General features: G+C 49.9%; 1 protein-coding gene across 2 annotated transcripts in view; it reads right to left on the bottom strand.

Annotated features, from left to right (window-relative positions):
- The window catches only part of slc24a3 (solute carrier family 24 member 3), a 498,180-nt gene that overhangs the window by 46,663 nt on the left and 431,797 nt on the right, over nt 1-19,720 (bottom strand). For both annotated transcript variants that reach the window (XM_038805855.1, XM_038805865.1), the window contains 2 exons: nt 16,790-16,815; nt 5,467-5,520 (listed from right to left, as the gene is read on the bottom strand). In XM_038805855.1, the coding sequence (XP_038661783.1) occupies nt 5,467-5,520; nt 16,790-16,815 (80 nt within the window). The remainder of the gene's footprint in view (nt 1-5,466; nt 5,521-16,789; nt 16,816-19,720) is intronic.

The following is a 19,720-nucleotide window of genomic DNA, read 5'->3' as shown; positions in this document are numbered from 1 at the left end:
TTCAGTCGTTGCACGGGTATTGGGCACTGCCTCACCATCATCAGCGTGACAGCAGACTTATTGCTCCCGAAAACCCAAAACGGTAAATAGTTGCGCTTTTATGTCAAAGCTGAAGGAGTTAAAAGCAGCCAAAGCTGGAAACGCTCAGCAGGTCGGGTAACATTGGCTGAGAGAGAACAGCAGTGTAAACATTTCCGTTTGTGAAAGGACATCAACCCGAAACGTTAACTCTTCTTCTTTTTCCACACTTCTCTTTTTTTTTCCTTTGGATCCACAGCGAAGAATCACTGAAACGACTACACGATGAGATCAATAAATTCCATCCCACCATCAGACTCACCATGGACTATTCGCCAAATTCTGTTGCATTCTTGGACACACTCATCTCCATCAAGGACGGTCACCTCAGCACTTCGCTTTGCCGCAAGCCCACGGATAGCCTCACGATGCTCCACTTTTCCAGCTTTCACCCGAAACACATTAAAGAAGCCATCCCCTATGGACAAGCCCTCCGTATACACAGGATCTGCTCAGACGAGGAGGAGCGTAACAGACACCTACAGATGCTGAAAGATGCTCTCGTATGAACGGGATATGGCGCTCGACTCATCGATCGACAGTTCCAACGCGCCACAGCAAAAAACCGCACCAACCTCCTCAGAAGACACACATGGGACACCACTGACAGAATACCCTTCGTCGTCCAGTACTTTCCTGGGGCGGAGAAACTACGACATCTTCTTCGCAGCCTTCAACAAATCATCAATGAAGATGAGCATCTTGCCAAGGTCATCCCCACACCCCCACTACTGGCCTTCAAACAACCGCGCAACCTCAAACAAACCATTGTTTGCAGCAAATTACCCAGCCTTCAGAACAGCGACCACGACACCACACAACCCTGCCAGGGCAATCTCTGCAAGACATGCCAGATCATCGACTCGGATACCACCATTACACTTGGTAACACCACCCACCAGGTACGTGGCACATACTCGTGCGACTCAACCAATATAGTCTACCTCTTACGCTGCAGGAAAGGATGTCCCGAAGCGTGGTACATTGGCGAGACCATGCAGACACTGCGACAACGAATGAACGGGCATCGTGCAAGCAATCACCAGGCAGGAATGTTCCCTTCCAGTCAGGGAACACTTCAGCAGTCAAGGGCATTCAGCCTCTGATCTCCGGGTAAGCGTTCTCCAAGGCGGTCTTCAGGACACGCGACAACGCAGAATTGCCGAGCAAAAACTTATAGCTAAGTTCCGCACGCACGAGTGCGGCCTCAACAGGGATCTTGGATTCATGTCGCATTACATCCACCCCCCACCATCTGGCCTGGACTTGCAAAATCCTACCAACTGTTCGGGCTTGAGACAATTTACACCTCTTTAACCTGTGATTATCCCTCTCCCTGGATCTGTAATGATTTGATTACCTGCAAATGCCTGCATTCCAAGCATTGTCCAGCATCTCTGACTTTGTCTATATAAATGTTTCTGAAACATACCTCGCCATTCACCTGAGGAAGGAGCTGGCTCCGAAAGCTCGTGTTTGAATCAAACCTGTTGGACTTTAACCTGGTGTTGTAAGACTTCTTACTGTGCTCACCCCAGTCCAATGCCGGCATCTCCACATCATCTCTTTCCACAGATGCTGCTTGACCTGTTGAATATTTCCTGGGGTATCTGTACCTATTTCAGATTTTCAGCATCTCAGTAATTTGCTTTGCGTTTGCCAATGGTGAATGACATGCACCATATTTAATGGTTTTCAATGATGAAGGAGCTACTCCAGATGAAAGGTCCATTTTTTTCATAAGGAGGTATGTGCACCATTGTAGTGTTTCCCAGACTCTGCCTGGGCTCCTCCGAGTGGGATGTTTTCCATGGGAGCATGAGGCAGAATCTGACATCCAGATACCATCCACCACCTTGACATTTTTTTCTAAAGATGTCAGCTTTTCAAAGTATGAATGTATGGTGACAATGTTCAGCATGGAGGGCGGCCATGGAGTGAGTGGTCGCACACAGAGCAGCTCCGGCTCGAAGGAGTAGAATTGAGCTCTTTTTACCCATACACAGGGGAACTTTGAAGGGAAAGTGTAGTTGAAGGTGTGGAGGAGAAGATCCCCCCCGGGAGTGGCATGCCTGCTGGTTACCAGACCCGGCAGAAGAAGGTGAAAGACCTGACCAAGGAATTCAAAGAGACCTGTCACACGGCAGCTATTGGAAATATGGCGCAGGAGAAAGGGTCGATGCAAGTTGGAAAACCTCATATGAAGCAATTGATGCAGTTTATTAGAGAGGAGTTTCACCAGCAAAGAAAAGTAATGCAGGAAGACCTATTGAAGGTGCAGTTGCACCCCTGAAAGGCTTGATGGAGAGGGTCAAGAAGTGTTTGGAGGCGCAGGAGTCACAGATCCGGGAGATGGAGAGGGTGATGTCTGACCACAGTTGTGGTGATATTCCTGTAGACGGTGTTGTATATAGTTGGTGGTGCGACTTCCAACGAGCAGTGGCAGTATAGATCCATCATGCGGTCTTGAGGCAGTGGTCATGTGACAAGGTTCTCAGATATAAGTCAGGGCAGATCCGGTGATCCTCAGACGGTTGTAAGACATACAGCAGGGCAGTCGTGCAAAGAGGTAGTTCCAGGGGAGTCTAAAGAAACTCCATGATAACTTGCTCTGTATCTGATCGTTTCCTTACCACGCGTGCTTTGATAAAAATCCTGGTTCGGACAAGTCTCCAGCAGTTCTGCGGATTCCTTGCTGGACAATGGACACCGAACACAACAACAGTGATCGAGTGGTGGCATTGGAGGCGGAGGTGGGGCTCCTTGGGGACCTTTGCAAGTCATTAAGGGCAAATGGAGAAGAGCGGTAGAACAGGTCTAGAACCTGCGTATCATCAGCTTGCCTGAAGTAGTGGAAGGCACGAGTGCCACAAGATACGTCTCGAGGATGCTGGCAGGGCTGATGGTGGAGGGAGTGCTGGACAAGGCTCCAGAGATGGATAGAGCGCACAGGTGTCGGAGTCAGAAGTCAAGAGCAGGGGAGCCGTCACTGGCAGCGATTTTAAGGCTCCACAAGTTTGTGGAGAAGGAAAAGATCCTGTGGTGTGCCAGGGAGAGACGGAACTGTGAATGGGAGGGGAACAAGGTCCGACATTGGAGCAGAGCTGGTGAGAAGGAGTGCTGGGCTCAACAGAGCCCAGGCGGCCCTTTATAGACTGCAGATTAGGTTTGGGTGCTGTATCTGGTGAAACGGGGGGGGGGCCTTCGAAGGCCGGGTACTATTATGAAACCCCAGAGGAGGCCAATGACTTTATTAAAGAGCACAAACTGGGGGAAGAATTAAACTTTGATGGGAGACAGAGGAGCTGGCACAGCGGAGTTCGGAGGACATGGGAGTTGGAGGGTGTTTTTTTTTCTTTCTTCTCAGATGGGGGTATTTCTTTGGGCTGACTATTTGTTAAGGGGGTAATAAGTTTGTAAGGGGGCAACTGCCCCCCCTCCCCTCCGACCACCTGTGGTGGTGTTTCTTTTCTAGGAGGAGGCGACCAGTGGTTTTGGATGTGTCTTTGTTTGGGTGGGGGGAGTGCGGAGGTGCACGGGGAGCCTTTTGCACAGATCAAGGGAGGGGGGGAAAGCGTACAGGAGGAACTGCCACATCGGCATCCTCATTCTGGGAGGCATTGAAGGTGGTGGTTCGGGGGGGGAGATTATCTCGTTCAAGGTGCACAAAGATAGGAAAAGGAGAGGAGATTGGACGAAATAATCGAAGTGGACAGGGAGTTTGAGGGTCCCCACCGTGGAGACATTGGCGAAGAGACAAAGGTTCCAGGGTCCATTTGATACGTTGACGACAGGAAGGGTGGTTGGGCAGCTACGGCGGGCGAGGAGGGGTGCAGTATGAATATGGAGGAAGGACAAGCCGCATGTTAGCCCATCAGCTATGGAGGCAGGCCAAGACTGAGGGTATGGACAGAGAAGGGGGAGGTAGTGTCGGAGCCCGGGAAGATAAATGAGACGTTCAGGGAATATTATGAGGAATTGTCCAGGGGCTGGACGGTTACCTGGCGGAATTTTATAAGGCGTTTGCGGCGGAATTGGCACTATTGGAGACATTTAGTGAGGCGCTGGAGAAGGGGGAGCTGCCGGAGACAATGACACAGGCGACAATTACGTTAATACCAAAGAAAGGGAAGGACCCATTAGAATGTGGGTCATACAGGTCCATATGACTGAATATGGACGTGGATGTGTTGGTTAATTAGTGGCAGGGAGGATGGAAGGAAGCACTCTGGGAGTGGTTGCAGAGGATCAAACGGGCTTTGTGCGGGGCAGGCAACTCTCGAGTAATATAAGGCGATTATTAAATGTGATCATGACCCCATTGAGAGGACGGGGACCGGAAGTAATACTGCCTATGGACGCGGAGACGGCTTTTGATCCCTGTTCAAGGTCCTGGGAAGTTTTGGGTTTGGACCCAAGTTTGTGGCTTGGGTGAGTCTTTGTACGTGACCCCAGTGGAGAATTACAGACCAATGAGATGAGCTCACAGAGTTTCGGGTTGCATAGGTGAACGAGGCAGGAGTATCTGCTGTCGCCGTTACTGTTTGCACTGACGATAGAGCCCTTGCGATGGCCCTTAGGGGGTCAGCAGAGTGACAGGGGATTAGGAGGGGGAGTAAGGAGCACCGGGTGTACGTGGATGACATGCTGTTATATGAGTCAGATCCGCTGGAGAGTATGGGGAGCATTATGAGCTTATTTGAGAGATTTGAGGCCTTATCAGGTTGTAGTTGACCATGGGAAAAAGTGAGGTGTTCCCAGTGAATGAGTCAGGCCGGGGAGTTGCCATTTAGGGTAGCCAAGGATATGTTTAGTACTTGGGGTTCCAGGTGACGGGAGAGTGGGCAACATTGCAGAAGTGGAACTTAACAATGTTGATGGAGGCAAGAAAGGAAGACTTTAGGAGGCGAGATACACTGCACTTGATGCTGGTGGGGAGGGTCCAAGTGGTGAAAATGAAGGTACTGCAACGGTTCCTATTTATATTCCAGATGTTCCCGATTTTCATTCCAAAGGCCTTTCATCAGAAGTTGGACACAGAGTTTGTATGGGTGGGGAACGTTCCAAGGGTGAAGAGGGAAAATTTGTACAGACTGTAAAACTGTGAATTGGGGAGTCGATCACGATATAGGGATTCCAGAAGATGCCCAGATGAATTGTCTGAGCCGGTTTCAATATTCCCTCAAAAGGACCAATGTTCCTGATGGTTGGAAGCAAGGCCGGGTGTGTGCTTGCAAAAATTCATGCAATAAATTCGTTCAGCAAGACGAGATCAAATGGATAGTTCATGTGGACTACTTTCATGATAATGAAGCTCTATTCACCAGCTACCAATCCCTCCACATCGATAAACACAGGAGCTCCAGATATGAACAAATCTGTACTTACTTCATGATCAGGATGTAGACCGCGTACATTGATATCAACACCAGAGATTCCCACCTGAAGAGGAAATTAATACAAAATCAGAGATAAATCTTTGCAATGCAGCCAGAAATTGCTGGAACACTCCATGGGGCCAACCACAAGATTAAGAGGAATTTCTAAACGATAGCTATCCAACAATAAATCAAATAACTGTCAGTCTGTGTGGCGTGTGGATGGAGAGTGAGTGAATGGTCAGTGTCGATGGAGAGCGTGATTGGTCAGTGAGTGTGGATGGAGAGTGAGTGAATGGTCAGTGTCGATGGAGAGCGTGACTGGTCAGTGAGCGTGGATGGAGAGCGAGTGAATGGTCAGTGTCGATGGAGAGCGTGATTGGTCAGTGAGTGTGGATGGAGAGTGAGTGAATGGTCAGTGTCGAAGGAGAGTGAATAGTCAGTGAGTGTGGATGGAGAGTGAGTGAACGGTCAGTGAGTGTGGATGGAGAGTGAGTGAATGGTCAGTGAGTGTGGATGGAGTGAGTGGTCAGTGAGTGTGGATGGAGAATGAGTGAACGGTCAGTGAGTGTGGATGGAGAATGAGTGAACGGTCAGTGAGTGTGGATGGAGAGTGAGTGAACGGTCAGCGAGTGTGGATGGAGTGAGTGAACGGTCAGTGAGTGTGGATGGTGTGAACGGTCAGTGAGCGTGGATGGAGAGTGAGTGAATGGTCATGTGAGTGTGGATGGAGAATGAGTGAACAGTCAGTGAGTGTGGATGGAGAGCGAGTGAACGGTCAGTGAGTGAGGATGGAGAGCGAGTGAACGGTCAGTGAATGTGGATGGAGAGCGAGTGAACGGACAGTGCGTGTGGATGGAGTCAACGGTCAGTGAGTGTGGATGGAGAGCGAGTGAATGGTCAGTGTCGATGGAGAGCGTGATTGGTCAGTGAGTGTGGATGGAGAGTGAGTGAACGGTCAGTGAGTGTGAATGGAGAGTGAGTGAATGGTCAGTGAGTGTGGATGGAGTGAGTGAACGGTCAGTGAGTGTGGATGGAGTGTGTGAACGATCAGTGAGTGTGGATGGGGAACGAGTGAACGGTCAGTGAGTGTGGATGGAGAGCGAGTGAACGGTCAGTGAGTGTGGATGGAGTGAACGGTCAGTGAGTATGGATGGAGAGCGAGTGAACAGTCAGTGAGTGTGGATGGAGTGAGTGAACGGTCAGTGAGTGTGGATGGAGTGAGTGAACGGTCAGTGAGTGTGGATGGAGTGAGTGAACGGTCAGTGAGTGTGGATGGAGTGAGTGAACGGTCAGTGAGTGTGGATGGAGTGAACGGTCAGTGAGTGTGGATGGAGAACGAGTGAACGGTCAGTGTGTGGATAGAGAGCGAGTGAACGGTCAGTGAGTGTGGATGGAGAGCGAGTGAAAGGTCAATGAGTGTGGATGGAGAGTGAGTGAAAGGTCAATGAGTGTGGATGGAGAACGCGTGAACGGTCAATGAGTGTGGATGGAGTGAGTGAACGGTCAGTGAGTGTGGATGGAGTGAATGGTCAGTGAGTGTGGATGTAGAATGAGTGAACGGTCAGTGAGTGTGGATGGAGAATGACTGAACGGTCAGAGAGTGTGGATGGAGAATGAGTGAACGGTCAGTGAGTGTGGATGGAGAGTGAGTGAACGGTCAGTGAGTGTGGATGGAGTGAGTGAACGGTCAGTGAGTGTGGATGGTGTGAACGGTCAGTGAGTGTGGATGGAGAGCGAGTGAACGGTCAGTGAGTGTGGATGGAGAATGAGTGAACGGTCAGTGAGTGTGGATGGAGTGAGTGAACGGTCAGTGAGTGTGGATGGAGTGAGTGAACGGTCAGTGAGTGTGGATGGTGTGAACGGTCAGTGAGTGTGGATGGAGAGCGAGTGAACGGTCAGTGAGTGTGGATGGAGAATGAGTGAATGGTCAGTGAGTGTGGATGGAGAGCGAGTGAACGGTCAGTGAATGTGGATGGAGAGCGTGTGAACGGTCAGTGGGTGTGGATGGAGAGTGAGTGAATGGTCAGTGAGTGTGGATGGAGTGAGTGACCGGTCAGTGAGTGTGGATGGAGAATGAGTGAACGGTCAGTGAGTGTGGATGGAGAGCGGGTGAACGGTCAGTGAGTGTGGATGGAGTGAACGGTCAGTGAGTATGGATGGAGAGCGAGTGAACGGTCAGTGAATGTGGATGGAGAGTGAGTGAACGGTCAGTGAGTGTGGATGGAGAGTGAGTGAATGGTCAGTGAGTGTGGATGGAGTGAGTGAACGGTCAGTGAGTGTGGATGGGGAATGAGTGAACGGTCAGTGAGTGTGGATGGAGAGCGGGTGAACGGTCAATGAGTGTGGATGGAGTGAACGGTCAGTGAGTATGGATGGAGAGCGAGTGAACAGTCAGTGAGTGTGGATGGAGTGAGTGAACGGTCAGTGAGTGCGGATCGAGAGTGAGTGAACGGTCAGTGAGTGTGGATGGAGTGAGTGAACGGTCAGTGAGTGTGGATGGAGTGAGTGAACGGTCAGTGAGTGTGGATGGAGTGAATGGTCAGTGAGTGTGGATGGAGAGCGAGTGAACGGTCAGTGAGTGTGGATGGAGAATGAGTGAACGGTCAGTGAGTGTGGATGGAGAGTGAGTGAACGGTCAGTGAGTGTGGATGGTGTGAACGGTCAGTGAGTGTGGATGGAGAGTGAGTGAACGGTCAGTGAGTGTGGATGGAGAATGAGTGAACGGTCAGTTAGTGTGGATGGAGAGTGAGTGAATGGTCAGTGAGTGTGGATGGAGAGTGAGTGAACGGTCAGTGAGTGTGGATGGAGAGCGAGTGAATGGTCAGTGGGTGTGGATGGAGTCAACGGTCAGTGAGTGTGGATGGAGAGAGTGAGTGAACGGTCAGTGAGTGTGGATAGAGAGTGAGTGAACGGTCAGTGAGTGAGGATGGAGAGCGAGTGAATGGTCAGTGAATGTGGATGGAGAGCGAGTGAACGGTCAGTGGGTGTGGATGGAGTCAACGGTCAGTGAGTGTGGATGGAGAGAGTGAGTGAACGGTCAGTGAGTGTGGATAGAGAGTGAGTGAACGGTCAGTGAGTGTGCATGGAGTGAGTGAACGGTCAGTGAGTGTGGATGGAGTGAACGGTCAGTGAGTGTGGATGGAGTGAGTGAATGGTCAGTGAGTGTGGATGGAGAGTGAGTGACTGGTCAGTGAGTGTGGATGGAGAGTGAGTGAATGGTCAGTGAGTGTGGATGGAGTGAGTGAACGGTCAGTGAGTGTGGATGGAGTGAACGGTCAGTGAGTGTGGATGGAGTGAGTGAACGGTCAGTGAGTGTGGATGGGGAACGAGTGAACGGTCAGCGAGTGTGGATGGAGAGCGGGTGAACGGTCAGTGAGTGTGGATGGAGTGAGTGAACGGTCAGTGAGTGCGGATCGAGAGTGAGTGAACGGTCAGTGAGTGTGGATGGAGAGTGAGTGAACAGTCAGTGAGTGTGGATGGAGTGAGTGAACGGTCAGTGAGTGCGGATCGAGAGTGAGTGAACGGTCAGTGAGTGTGGATGGAGTGACTGAACGGTCAGTGAGTGTGGATGGAGTGAGTGAACGGTCAGTGAGTGTGGATGGAGTGAGTGAACGGTCAGTGAGTGTGGATGGAGAGTGAGTGAACAGTCAGTGAGTGTGGATGGAGTGAGTGAACGGTCAGTGAGTGTGGATGGAGTGAGTGAACGGTCAGTGAGTGTGGATGGAGTGAGTGAACGGTCAGTGAGTGTTGATGGAGAGTGAGTGAACAGTCAGTGAGTGTGGATGGAGTGAGTGAACGGTCAGTGAGTGTGGATCGAGAGTGAGTGAACGGTCAGTGAGTGTGGATGGAGTGAGTGAACGGTCAGTGAGTGTGGATGGAGTGAACGGTCAGTGAGTGTGGATGGAGTGAATGGTCAGTGAGTGTGGATGGAGAGCGAGTGAATGGTCAGTGTGTGTGGATGGAGAGCGAGTGAACGGTCAGTGAGTGTGGATGGAGAATGAGTGAACGGTCAGTGAGTGTGGATGGAGAGCGAGTGAACGGTCAGCGAGTGTGGATGGAGTGAGTGAACGGTCAGTGAGTGTGGATGGTGTGAACGGTCAGCGAGTGTGGATGGAGAGTGAGTGAACGGTCAGTGAGTGTGGATGGAGAATGAGTGAACGGTCAGTTAGTGTGGATGGAGAGTGAGTGAATGGTCAGTGAGTGAGGATGGAGAGCGAGTGAATGGTCAGTGAATGTGGATGGAGTCAACGGTCAGTGAGTGTGGATGGAGAGAGTGAGTGAACGGTCAGTGAGTGTGGATAGAGAGTGAGTGAACGGTCAGTGAGTGTGGATGGAGTGAGTGAACGGTCAGTGAGTGTGGATGGAGTGAGTGAACGGTCAGTGAGTGTGGATGGAGTGAACGGTCAGTGAGTGTGGATGGAGTGAACGGTCAGTGAGTGTGGATGGAGAATGAGTGAATGGTCAGTGAGTGTGGATGGAGAGTGAGTGAACGGTCAGTGAGTGTGGATGGAGAGCGAGTGAATGGTCAGTGGGTGTGGATGGAGTCAACGGTCAGTGAGTGTGGATGGAGAGAGTGAGTGAACGGTCAGTGAGTGTGGATAGAGAGTGAGTGAACGGTCAGTGAGTGAGGATGGAGAGCGAGTGAATGGTCAGTGAATGTGGATGGAGAGCGAGTGAACGGTCAGTGGGTGTGGATGGAGTCAACGGTCAGTGAGTGTGGATGGAGAGAGTGAGTGAACGGTCAGTGAGTGTGGATAGAGAGTGAGTGAACGGTCAGTGAGTGTGCATGGAGTGAGTGAACGGTCAGTGAGTGTGGATGGAGTGAACGGTCAGTGAGTGTGGATGGAGTGAGTGAATGGTCAGTGAGTGTGGATGGAGAGTGAGTGACTGGTCAGTGAGTGTGGATGGAGAGTGAGTGAATGGTCAGTGAGTGTGGATGGAGTGAGTGAACGGTCAGTGAGTGTGGATGGAGTGAACGGTCAGTGAGTGTGGATGGAGTGAGTGAACGGTCAGTGAGTGTGGATGGGGAACGAGTGAACGGTCAGCGAGTGTGGATGGAGAGCGGGTGAACGGTCAGTGAGTGTGGATGGAGTGAGTGAACGGTCAGTGAGTGCGGATCGAGAGTGAGTGAACGGTCAGTGAGTGTGGATGGAGAGTGAGTGAACAGTCAGTGAGTGTGGATGGAGTGAGTGAACGGTCAGTGAGTGCGGATCGAGAGTGAGTGAACGGTCAGTGAGTGTGGATGGAGTGACTGAACGGTCAGTGAGTGTGGATGGAGTGAGTGAACGGTCAGTGAGTGTGGATGGAGTGAGTGAACGGTCAGTGAGTGTGGATGGAGAGTGAGTGAACAGTCAGTGAGTGTGGATGGAGTGAGTGAACGGTCAGTGAGTGTGGATGGAGTGAGTGAACGGTCAGTGAGTGTGGATGGAGTGAGTGAACGGTCAGTGAGTGTTGATGGAGAGTGAGTGAACAGTCAGTGAGTGTGGATGGAGTGAGTGAACGGTCAGTGAGTGTGGATCGAGAGTGAGTGAACGGTCAGTGAGTGTGGATGGAGTGAGTGAACGGTCAGTGAGTGTGGATGGAGTGAACGGTCAGTGAGTGTGGATGGAGTGAATGGTCAGTGAGTGTGGATGGAGAGCGAGTGAATGGTCAGTGTGTGTGGATGGAGAGCGAGTGAACGGTCAGTGAGTGTGGATGGAGAATGAGTGAACGGTCAGTGAGTGTGGATGGAGAGCGAGTGAACGGTCAGCGAGTGTGGATGGAGTGAGTGAACGGTCAGTGAGTGTGGATGGTGTGAACGGTCAGCGAGTGTGGATGGAGAGTGAGTGAACGGTCAGTGAGTGTGGATGGAGAGAGTGAGTGAACGGTCAGTGAGTGTGGATAGAGAGTGAGTGAACGGTCAGTGAGTGTGGATGGAGTGAGTGAACGGTCAGTGAGTGTGGATGGAGTGAGTGAACGGTCAGTGAGTGTGGATGGAGTGAACGGTCAGTGAGTGTGGATGGAGTGAACGGTCAGTGAGTGTGGATGGAGAATGAGTGAATGGTCAGTGAGTGGGGATGGAGAGCGAGTGAACGGTCAGTGAGTGCGGATGGAGAATGAGTGAATGGTCAGTGAGTGTGGATGGAGTGAATAGTCAGTGAGTGTGGATGGAGAGTGAGTGAACGGTCAGTGAGTGTGGATGGAGAGTGAGTGAACGGTCAGTGAGTGTGGATGGAGAGTGAGTGAACGGTCAGTGAGTGTGGATGGAGAGTGTGTGAACGGTCAGTGAGTGCGGATGGAGAATGAGTGAACGGTCAGTGAGTGCGGATGGAGAATGAGTGAACGGTCAGTGAGTGTGGATGGAGAGTGAGTGAACGGTCAGTGAGTGAGGATGGAGAGCGAGTGAACGGTCAGTGGGTGTGGATGGAGAATGAGTGAATGGTCAGTGAGTGTGGATGGAGTGAATAGTCAGTGAGTGTGGATGGAGAGTGAGTAAACGGTCAGTGAGTGTGGATGGAGAGTGAGTGAACGGTCAGTGAGTGTGGATGGAGAGTGAGTGAACGGTCAGTGAGTGTGGATGGAGAGTGAGCGAACGGTCAGTGAGTGCGGATGGAGAATGAGTGAACTGTCAGTGAGTGCGGATGGAGAATGAGTCAATGGTCAGTGAGTGTGGATGGAGAGTGACTGAACGGTCAGTGAGTGAAGATGGAGTGAATGGTCAGTGAGTGTGGATGGAGAATGAGTGAATGGTCAGTGAGTGTGGATGAAGAATGAGTGAACGGTCAGTGAGTGTGGATGGAGAGCAATTGAACGGTCAGTGAGTGTGGATGGAGAGTGAGTGAACGGTCAGTGAGTGTGGGTGGAGTGAGTGAACGGTCAGTGAGTGAGTGTGGATGGAGAGTGAGTGAACGGTCAGTGAGTGTGGATGGAGAGTGCGTGAACGGTTAGTGAGTGTGGATGGAGAGTGAGTGAACGGTCAGTGAGTGTGGATGGCGTGAGTGAACGGTCAGTGAGTGTGGATGGAGAGTGAGTGAATGGTCAGTGAGTGTGGATGGAGAGTGAGTGAACGGTCAGTGAGTGCGGATGGAGTGAGTGAACGGTCAGTGAGTGTGGATGGAGAGTGAGTGAACGGTCAGTGAGTGTGGATGGAGAATGAGTGAATGGTCAGTGAGTGTGGATGGAGTGAGTAAATGGTCAGTGGGTGTGGATGGAGTGAACGGTCAGCGAGTGTGGATGGAGAGTGAGTGAACGGTTAGTGAGTGTGGATGGAGAGTGAGTGAAGGGTCAGCGAGTGTGGATGGAGTGAGTGAACGGTCAGTGAGTGTGGAGGGAGTGAGTGAATAGTCAGTGAGTGTGGATGGAGAGTGAGTGAACGGTCAGTGAGTGTGGATGGAGAGTGAGTGAATGGTCAGTGAGTGTGGATGGAGAGTGAGTGAACGGTCAGTGAGTGTGGATGGAGAGTGAGTGAACGGTCAGTGAGTGCGGATGGAGAATGAGTGAACGGTCAGTGAGTGCGGATGGAGAATGAGTCAATGGTCAGTGAGTGTGGATGGAGAGTGACTGAACGGTCAGTGAATGAAGATGGAGTGAATGGTCAGTGAGTGTGGATGGAGAATGAGTGAATGGTCAGGGAGTGTGGATGGAGAATGAGTGAACGGTCAGTGAGTGTGGATGGAGTGAGTGAACGGTCAGTGGGTGTGGATGGAGTGAACGGTCAGTGAGTGTGGATGGAGAGTGAGTGAACGGTCAGTGAGTGTGGATGGAGAGTGAGTGAACGGTCAATGAGTGCGGATGGAGTGAGTGAACGGTCAGCGAATGTGGATGGAGAGTGAGTGAACGGTCAGTGAGTGTGGATGGAGTGAACGGTCAGTGAGTGTGGATGGAGAATGAGTGAATGGTCAGTGAGTGTGGATGGAGAGCGAGTGAACGGTCAGTGAGTGCGGATGGAGAATGAGTGAATGGTCAGTGAGTGTGGATGGAGTGAATAGTCAGTGAGTGTGGATGGAGAGTGAGTGAACGGTCAGTGAGTGTGGATGGAGAGTGAGTGAACGGTCAGTGAGTGTGGATGGAGAGTGAGTGAACGGTCAGTGAGTGTGGATGGAGAGTGAGTGAACGGTCAGTGAGTGTGGATGGAGAGTGAGTGAACGGTCAGTGAGTGTGGATGGAGAGTGAGTGAACGGTCAGTGAGTGCGGATGGAGAATGAGTGAACTGTCAGTGAGTGTGGATGGAGAATGAGTCAATGGTCAGTGAGTGTGGATGGAGAGTGACTGAACGGTCAGTGAGTGAAGATGGAGTGAATGGTCAGTGAGTGTGGATGGAGAATGAGTGAATGGTCAGTGAGTGTGGATGGAGAATGAGTGAACGGTCAGTGAGTGTGGATGGAGAGCAATTGAACGGTCAGTGAGTGTGGATGGAGAGTGAGTGAATGGTCAGTGAGTGTGGATGGAGTGAGTGAACGGTCAGTGAGTGTGGATGGAGAGTGAGTGAACGGTCAGTGAGTGTGGATGGAGAGTGAGTGAACGGTCAGTGAGTGTGGATGGAGAGTGAGTGAACGGTCAGTGAGTGTGGATGGAGAGTGAGTGAACGGTCAGTGAGTGTGGATGGAGAGTGAGTGAACGGTCAGTGAGTGTGGATGGCGTGAGTGAACGGTCAGTGAGTGTGGATGGAGAGTGAGTGAACGGTCAGTGAGTGCGGATGGAGTGAGTGAACGGTCAGTGAGTGTGGATGGAGAGTGAGTGGACGGTCAGTGAGTGTGAATGGAGTGAGTGAACGGTCAGTGAGTGTGGATGGAGAATGAGTGAATGGTCAGTGAGTGTGGATGGAGTGAGTGAACGGTCAGTGGGTGTGGATGGAGTGAACGGTCAGTGAGTGTGGATGGAGAGTGAGTGAACGGTTAGTGAGTGTGGATGGAGAGTGAGTGAACGGTCAGTGAGTGTGGATGGAGTGAACGGTCAGCGAGAATGGATGGAGAGTGAGTGAACGGTCAGTGAGTGTGGATGGAGAGTGAGTGAACGGTCAGCGAGTGTGGATGGAGTGAGTGAACAGTCAGTGAGTGTGGAGGGAGTGAGTGAATAGTCAGTGAGTGTGGATGGAGAGTGAGTGAACGGTCAGTGAGTGTGGATGGAGAGTGAGTGAATGGTCAGTGAGTGTGGATGGAGAGTGAGTGAACGGTCAGTGAGTGTGGATGGAGAGTGAGTGAACGGTCAGTGAGTGCGGATGGAGAATGAGTGAACGGTCAGTGAGTGCGGATGGAGAATGAGTCAATGGTCAGTGAGTGTGGATGGAGAGTGACTGAACGGTCAGTGAATGAAGATGGAGTGAATGGTCAGTGAGTGTGGATGGAGAATGAGTGAATGGTCAGTGAGTGTGGATGGAGAATGAGTGAACGGTCAGTGAGTGTGGATGGAGAGCAATTGAACGATCAGTGAGTGTGGATGGAGAGCGAATGAACGGTCAGTGAGTGTGGATGGAGAGTGAGTGAACGGTCAGTGAGTGTGGATGGAGTGAGTGAACGGTCAGTGAGTGTGCATGGAGAGTGAGTGAACGGTCAGTGAGTGTGGATGGCGTGAGTGAACGGTCAGTGAGTGTGGATGGAGAGTGAGTGAACGGTCAGTGAGTGTGGATGGAGAGTGAGTGAACGGTCAGTGAGTGCGGATGGAGTGAGTGAACGGTCAGTGAGTGTGGATGGAGAGTGAGTGAACGGTCAGTGAGTGTGGATGGAGAATGAGTGAATGGTCAGTGAGTGTGGATGGAGTGAGTGAACGGTCAGTGGGTGTGGATGGAGTGAACGGTCAGTGAGTGTGGATGGAGAGTGAGTGAACGGTCAGTGAGTGTGGATGGAGAGCGAGTGAACGGTCAATAAGTGCGGATGGAGTGAGTGAACGGTCAATGAGTGTGGATGGAGAGCGAGTGAATGGTCAGTGAGTTTGAATGGAGAGTGAGTGAACGGTCAGCGAATGTGGATGGAGAGTGAGTGAACGGTCAGTGAGTGTGGATGGAGAGTGAGTGAACGGTCAGTGAGTGTGGATGGAGTGAATGGTCAGTGAGTGTGGATGGAGAATGAGTGAACGGTCAGTGAGTGCGGATGGAGAGTGAGTGAACGGTCAGCGAGTGTGGATGGAGTGAGTGAACGGTCAGTGAGTGTGGATGGAGAGTGAGTGAATGGTCAGTCAGTGTGGATGGAGAGTGAGTGAACGGTCAGTGAGTGTGGATGGAGAGTGAGTGAACGGTCAGCGAGTGTGGATGGAGTGAGTGAACGGTCAGTGAGTGTGGAGGGAGTGAGTGAATAGTCAGTGAGTGTGGATGGAGAGCGAGTGAATGGTCAGTGAGTGTGGATGGAGAGTGAGTGAACGGTCAGTGAGTGTGAATGGAGAGCGAGTGAACGGTCAGCGAGTGTGGATGGAGAGCGAGTGAATGGTCAGTGAGTGTGGGTGGAGAATGAGTGAATGGTCAGCGAGTGTGGATGGAGTGAGTGAACGGTCAGTGAGTGTGGAGGGAGTGAGTGAATAGTCAGTGAGTGTGGATGGAGAGTGAGTGAACGTTCAGTGAGTGTGGATGGAGTGAGTGAACGGTCAGTGAGTGTGGATGGAGAGTGAGTGAACGGTCAGTGAGTGTGGATGGAGAGTGAGTGAATGGTCAGTGAGTGTGGATGGAGAGTGAGTGAATGGTCAGTGAGTGTGGATGGAGTGCACGGTCAGCGAGTGTGGATGGAGAGTGAGTGAACGGTCAGTGAGGGTGAATGGAGAGTGAGTGAACGGTCAGCGAGTGTGGATGGAGAGCGAGTGAATGGTCAGTGAGTGTGGATGGAGAGTGAGTGAACGGTCAGCGAGTGTGGATGGAGTGAGTGAACGGTCAGTGAGTGTGGATGGAGAGTGAGTGAACGGTCAGTGAGTGTGGATGGCGAGTGAGTGAACGGTCAGTGAGTGTGGATGGAGAATGAGTGAACGGTCAGCGAGTGTGGATGGAGTGAGTGAACGGTCAGTGAGTGTGGATGGAGAGTGAGTGAACGGTCAGTGAGTGTGGATGGAGATCGAGTGAACGGTCAGTGAGTGTTGTGGATTGAAAGGTTTTGCTGCATTTGATGACTATATTGCATTTGTGGATCAGATGGATTTCATTTGCAAAAGTAAATACCGGTGTAAGTACTTCGCAGGAAGAGTTAAGATGGAGGAACAAGCATATTTGTATTTAAAACAGTTTCCAAAATTGGTGTCTTTTTTTTACTGTATTTTTAAAAAGATACGATCTTGAGGTCTTATCATGATTTGGGAGCAGACGTTACATTAACAACGATCACTTAGCATCTCAGAAGAGCTCAGATTGTTTAGCATATTGAATAAATGGTACTCACCAAGACACCTTTTCATCATAAATAATCTGCAGAGAAAAAGAAACATTTATTGCGTGCAAAGCTGATGCCAAATCAGCTCTTGGTGGAATTCAAAATATAAATATTAAACACTCAGCTGTCCGAACTAACATAACCAAGAATCTAGGAACACATATTCGCCAATAACAAAAAATAAATAAATCTAACTTTTGAGAGTGATAAATCCTTTGCAGCTCATTGTCAGTATTAGATGGTGTAGCTTGGTGACCTGTATTTACTGATTGACTATGTTGTTTGCATTTGAATTAAGTTTTAAACCCACCTCACTTTCACCTAATCCAGCATCTCAGCTCCTATCATCTGTGTTGCTGGGCCACAACTGTGGGGACTTTTCTCAGTGATGCGCTTCTGTTACTTGTCTCCACTTTGATCATACCTGCCTATGTTGGGCTGGTAGATTCTCAGAAAAGTGTAAAAACAATAGGATAATAATAGTAGGAGTATTTAACTTCCCCATTATTAATCGGGATAGGCAGAGTGTGAAAGGCTTAGACAGTGCAGAATTCTTGAAGTGCATCCAGGAGTGCTTTTTGAGCCAGTACATGGAAATATTTACAAGAGAGGGGACGGTACTTGACCTAATTTTAGGGAATGAAGCCAGGCAGGTGGTAGAAGTGTCAGTGGGGGAGCATTTTGGTGATCGAGAAAGATTTAATGTAGTTATGGAAAAGGGCAAAGGTGGAGCAAAATAAAGGTTCTGAATTGGGGGAAGATCGATTTTAATAGGATAAATCAGGATCTGGTCAAAGTGGACTGGAAGCAACTACTTGTAGGAAAATCCACATCGGAGCAGTGGGAGTCATTCAAAATGGAAGTGAGAACACAAAGAGTGGGACCAACAAGTCCAGAGAACCCCAGATGTCAAGGGAAATACAGGATTGAATCAGGAACAAACTAGTGCATACATTTAAGATATTGGGTAGGAAATTTAGAGGGATCGGAGGGAAAATGTTTTCACCCAGAGGGTGGTGGGAACCAGGAACTCACGATCCAAAAGGTGGAGGTTGGACCCTCTCAACATTTAAGCATCATTTAGATGAACACTTGAAAAGCCAGAACATAGAAGGCTACAGACCAAATGTTGGAAAATGGGATTAGGATAGATAGGTGCTTGATGGCCAAAGGGCCTCTTTCTGTGCTGCAAAACTCTATGACACTATTTTACAATCCCTTCAGCTGAGTTGGACAGTCAAGAACCAGTGGGGTCAGATCCCAATTGATCATCTGCTGGAGTGAGTGAATCCTGATCTGGGATGTCCAGGTTTCATTCTCAGCTTGGAGAAAACAGATTCATTTTGAGATACACTTGTCAAAGATGTGGAACTTGCCAAATAAGCACTAATTTGTCACGTTGCTGGCCTCATTCTTATCTGATGCTTGCGTACATCTTCCAGCAAATCTCAAGTTCTGTCCTACCAAACGGCTATTAGGATGTAAAAAGTTGGAGGATGATTTATTTTGGGGTCCAATCAACTTAATAGGATAACAGAAATGAACTCGGGGATAAATTAATAGGGGCCTCACCTGGTAGGGGCACTGCCCAAAAATAACAAACAACAATGAAAACTTTTTTTTTAAATTTAGAGTACCCAATGATATATATTTTTTCCAATTGAGGGGCAATTTAGCATGGCCAATCCACCTAACCTGCACATCTTTAGGTTGTGGGGGTGAAACCCATGCAGACATGGGGAGAATGTGCAAACTCCACACGGACAGTGACCCTGGACCGGGATTTGAACCCGGGTCCTGAGCGCCGCAATCCCAGTGCTATCCACTGCGCCACATGCCGCCCCTAGCAATGAAAACTTAACAAACATCAAATCAAAATGTGATAAGAGGGGTCGATAAAGCAATCCAATCCCTGCGTTGCCCACCGGGCACGAAAGGCCTCCAGTGTACCCTCTCTCGGGAGATCCGGCCCACGAATAATGGCGCGGAAGAGGGGTTGAAGGAGAAGATACCAGGGCTTAGAGAGTTAAGTTATGATGATAAGTTTCACAAGGCTGGTTTGTATTTCCTCGATCACAAAACATGGAGTGTTGATCTAATTAAGGAGTGCCACTGTTAACAAGATTTAATAGGATATAGAAAATCTATTTCCTCTGGTTGGTGGGGGTTAAGGGGCAGGAATCAAGATTTAGCAGAAAGGTTTTTAAAACTTAGAGCTAGGCCACTCAGGGGTAAAGTCAAGAAGCACATTTTCCATACACAATGGAAATTTGGAATGCCATCTATACGGAATAGCAGCAGGAGGCCCCTCAGGTCTGCTCTGCGATTTAGTCGGATCAGAATTCTCTTCCGCCAGAGGCTTGAAATTCTGGGGGAGAGTCGGAGCCTTCAAAACTGAAATCAATAGATTGTTACATAACAATGTCAAAGGATATATATGATGTGGAGATGCCGGTGTTGGACTGGGTTGGGCACAGTAAGAAGTCTTACAACACCAGGTTAAAGTCCCAACAGGTTTGTTTCGAATCACTAGCTTTCGGAGCACTGCTCCTTCCTCAGACATTCACCTGAGGAAGGAGCAGCGCTCCGAAAGCCAGTGAAAGAATATGGAACAAAAGAGAGTAAACGGAATTGAGGTACAGATCAGCCATAATATAACTGAATTGTGGAGCAGGTCCGAGGGGCTAAATGGCCTCCTCTGGTCTTATGTGTTTTTCTGAGGACCTCAATCTATTTCCTTTGGAAGATGCTTAAGTGCTTACAATTTTCGTCGTGTTCATCACTGAAAGCTAGAAGTTTTTCCACTGTGACAGACATTAATTTCATGATTTTTTCTTAAACATCAGTCAGTCACGTAGTTCTATTTTTCACGGTTAAAAGAGATGATTAAATCGCAGCATGTTCACAGATGTAAATCGGTGCATGACTGCCAGTCATTGC

The sequence above is a fragment of the Scyliorhinus canicula genome, chromosome 1, assembly GCF_902713615.1.
Source record: "Scyliorhinus canicula chromosome 1, sScyCan1.1, whole genome shotgun sequence".
In the NCBI taxonomy this organism is placed as follows: domain Eukaryota; kingdom Metazoa; phylum Chordata; class Chondrichthyes; order Carcharhiniformes; family Scyliorhinidae; genus Scyliorhinus; species Scyliorhinus canicula.
This window is presented reverse-complemented; position numbering and strand designations above follow the sequence as displayed.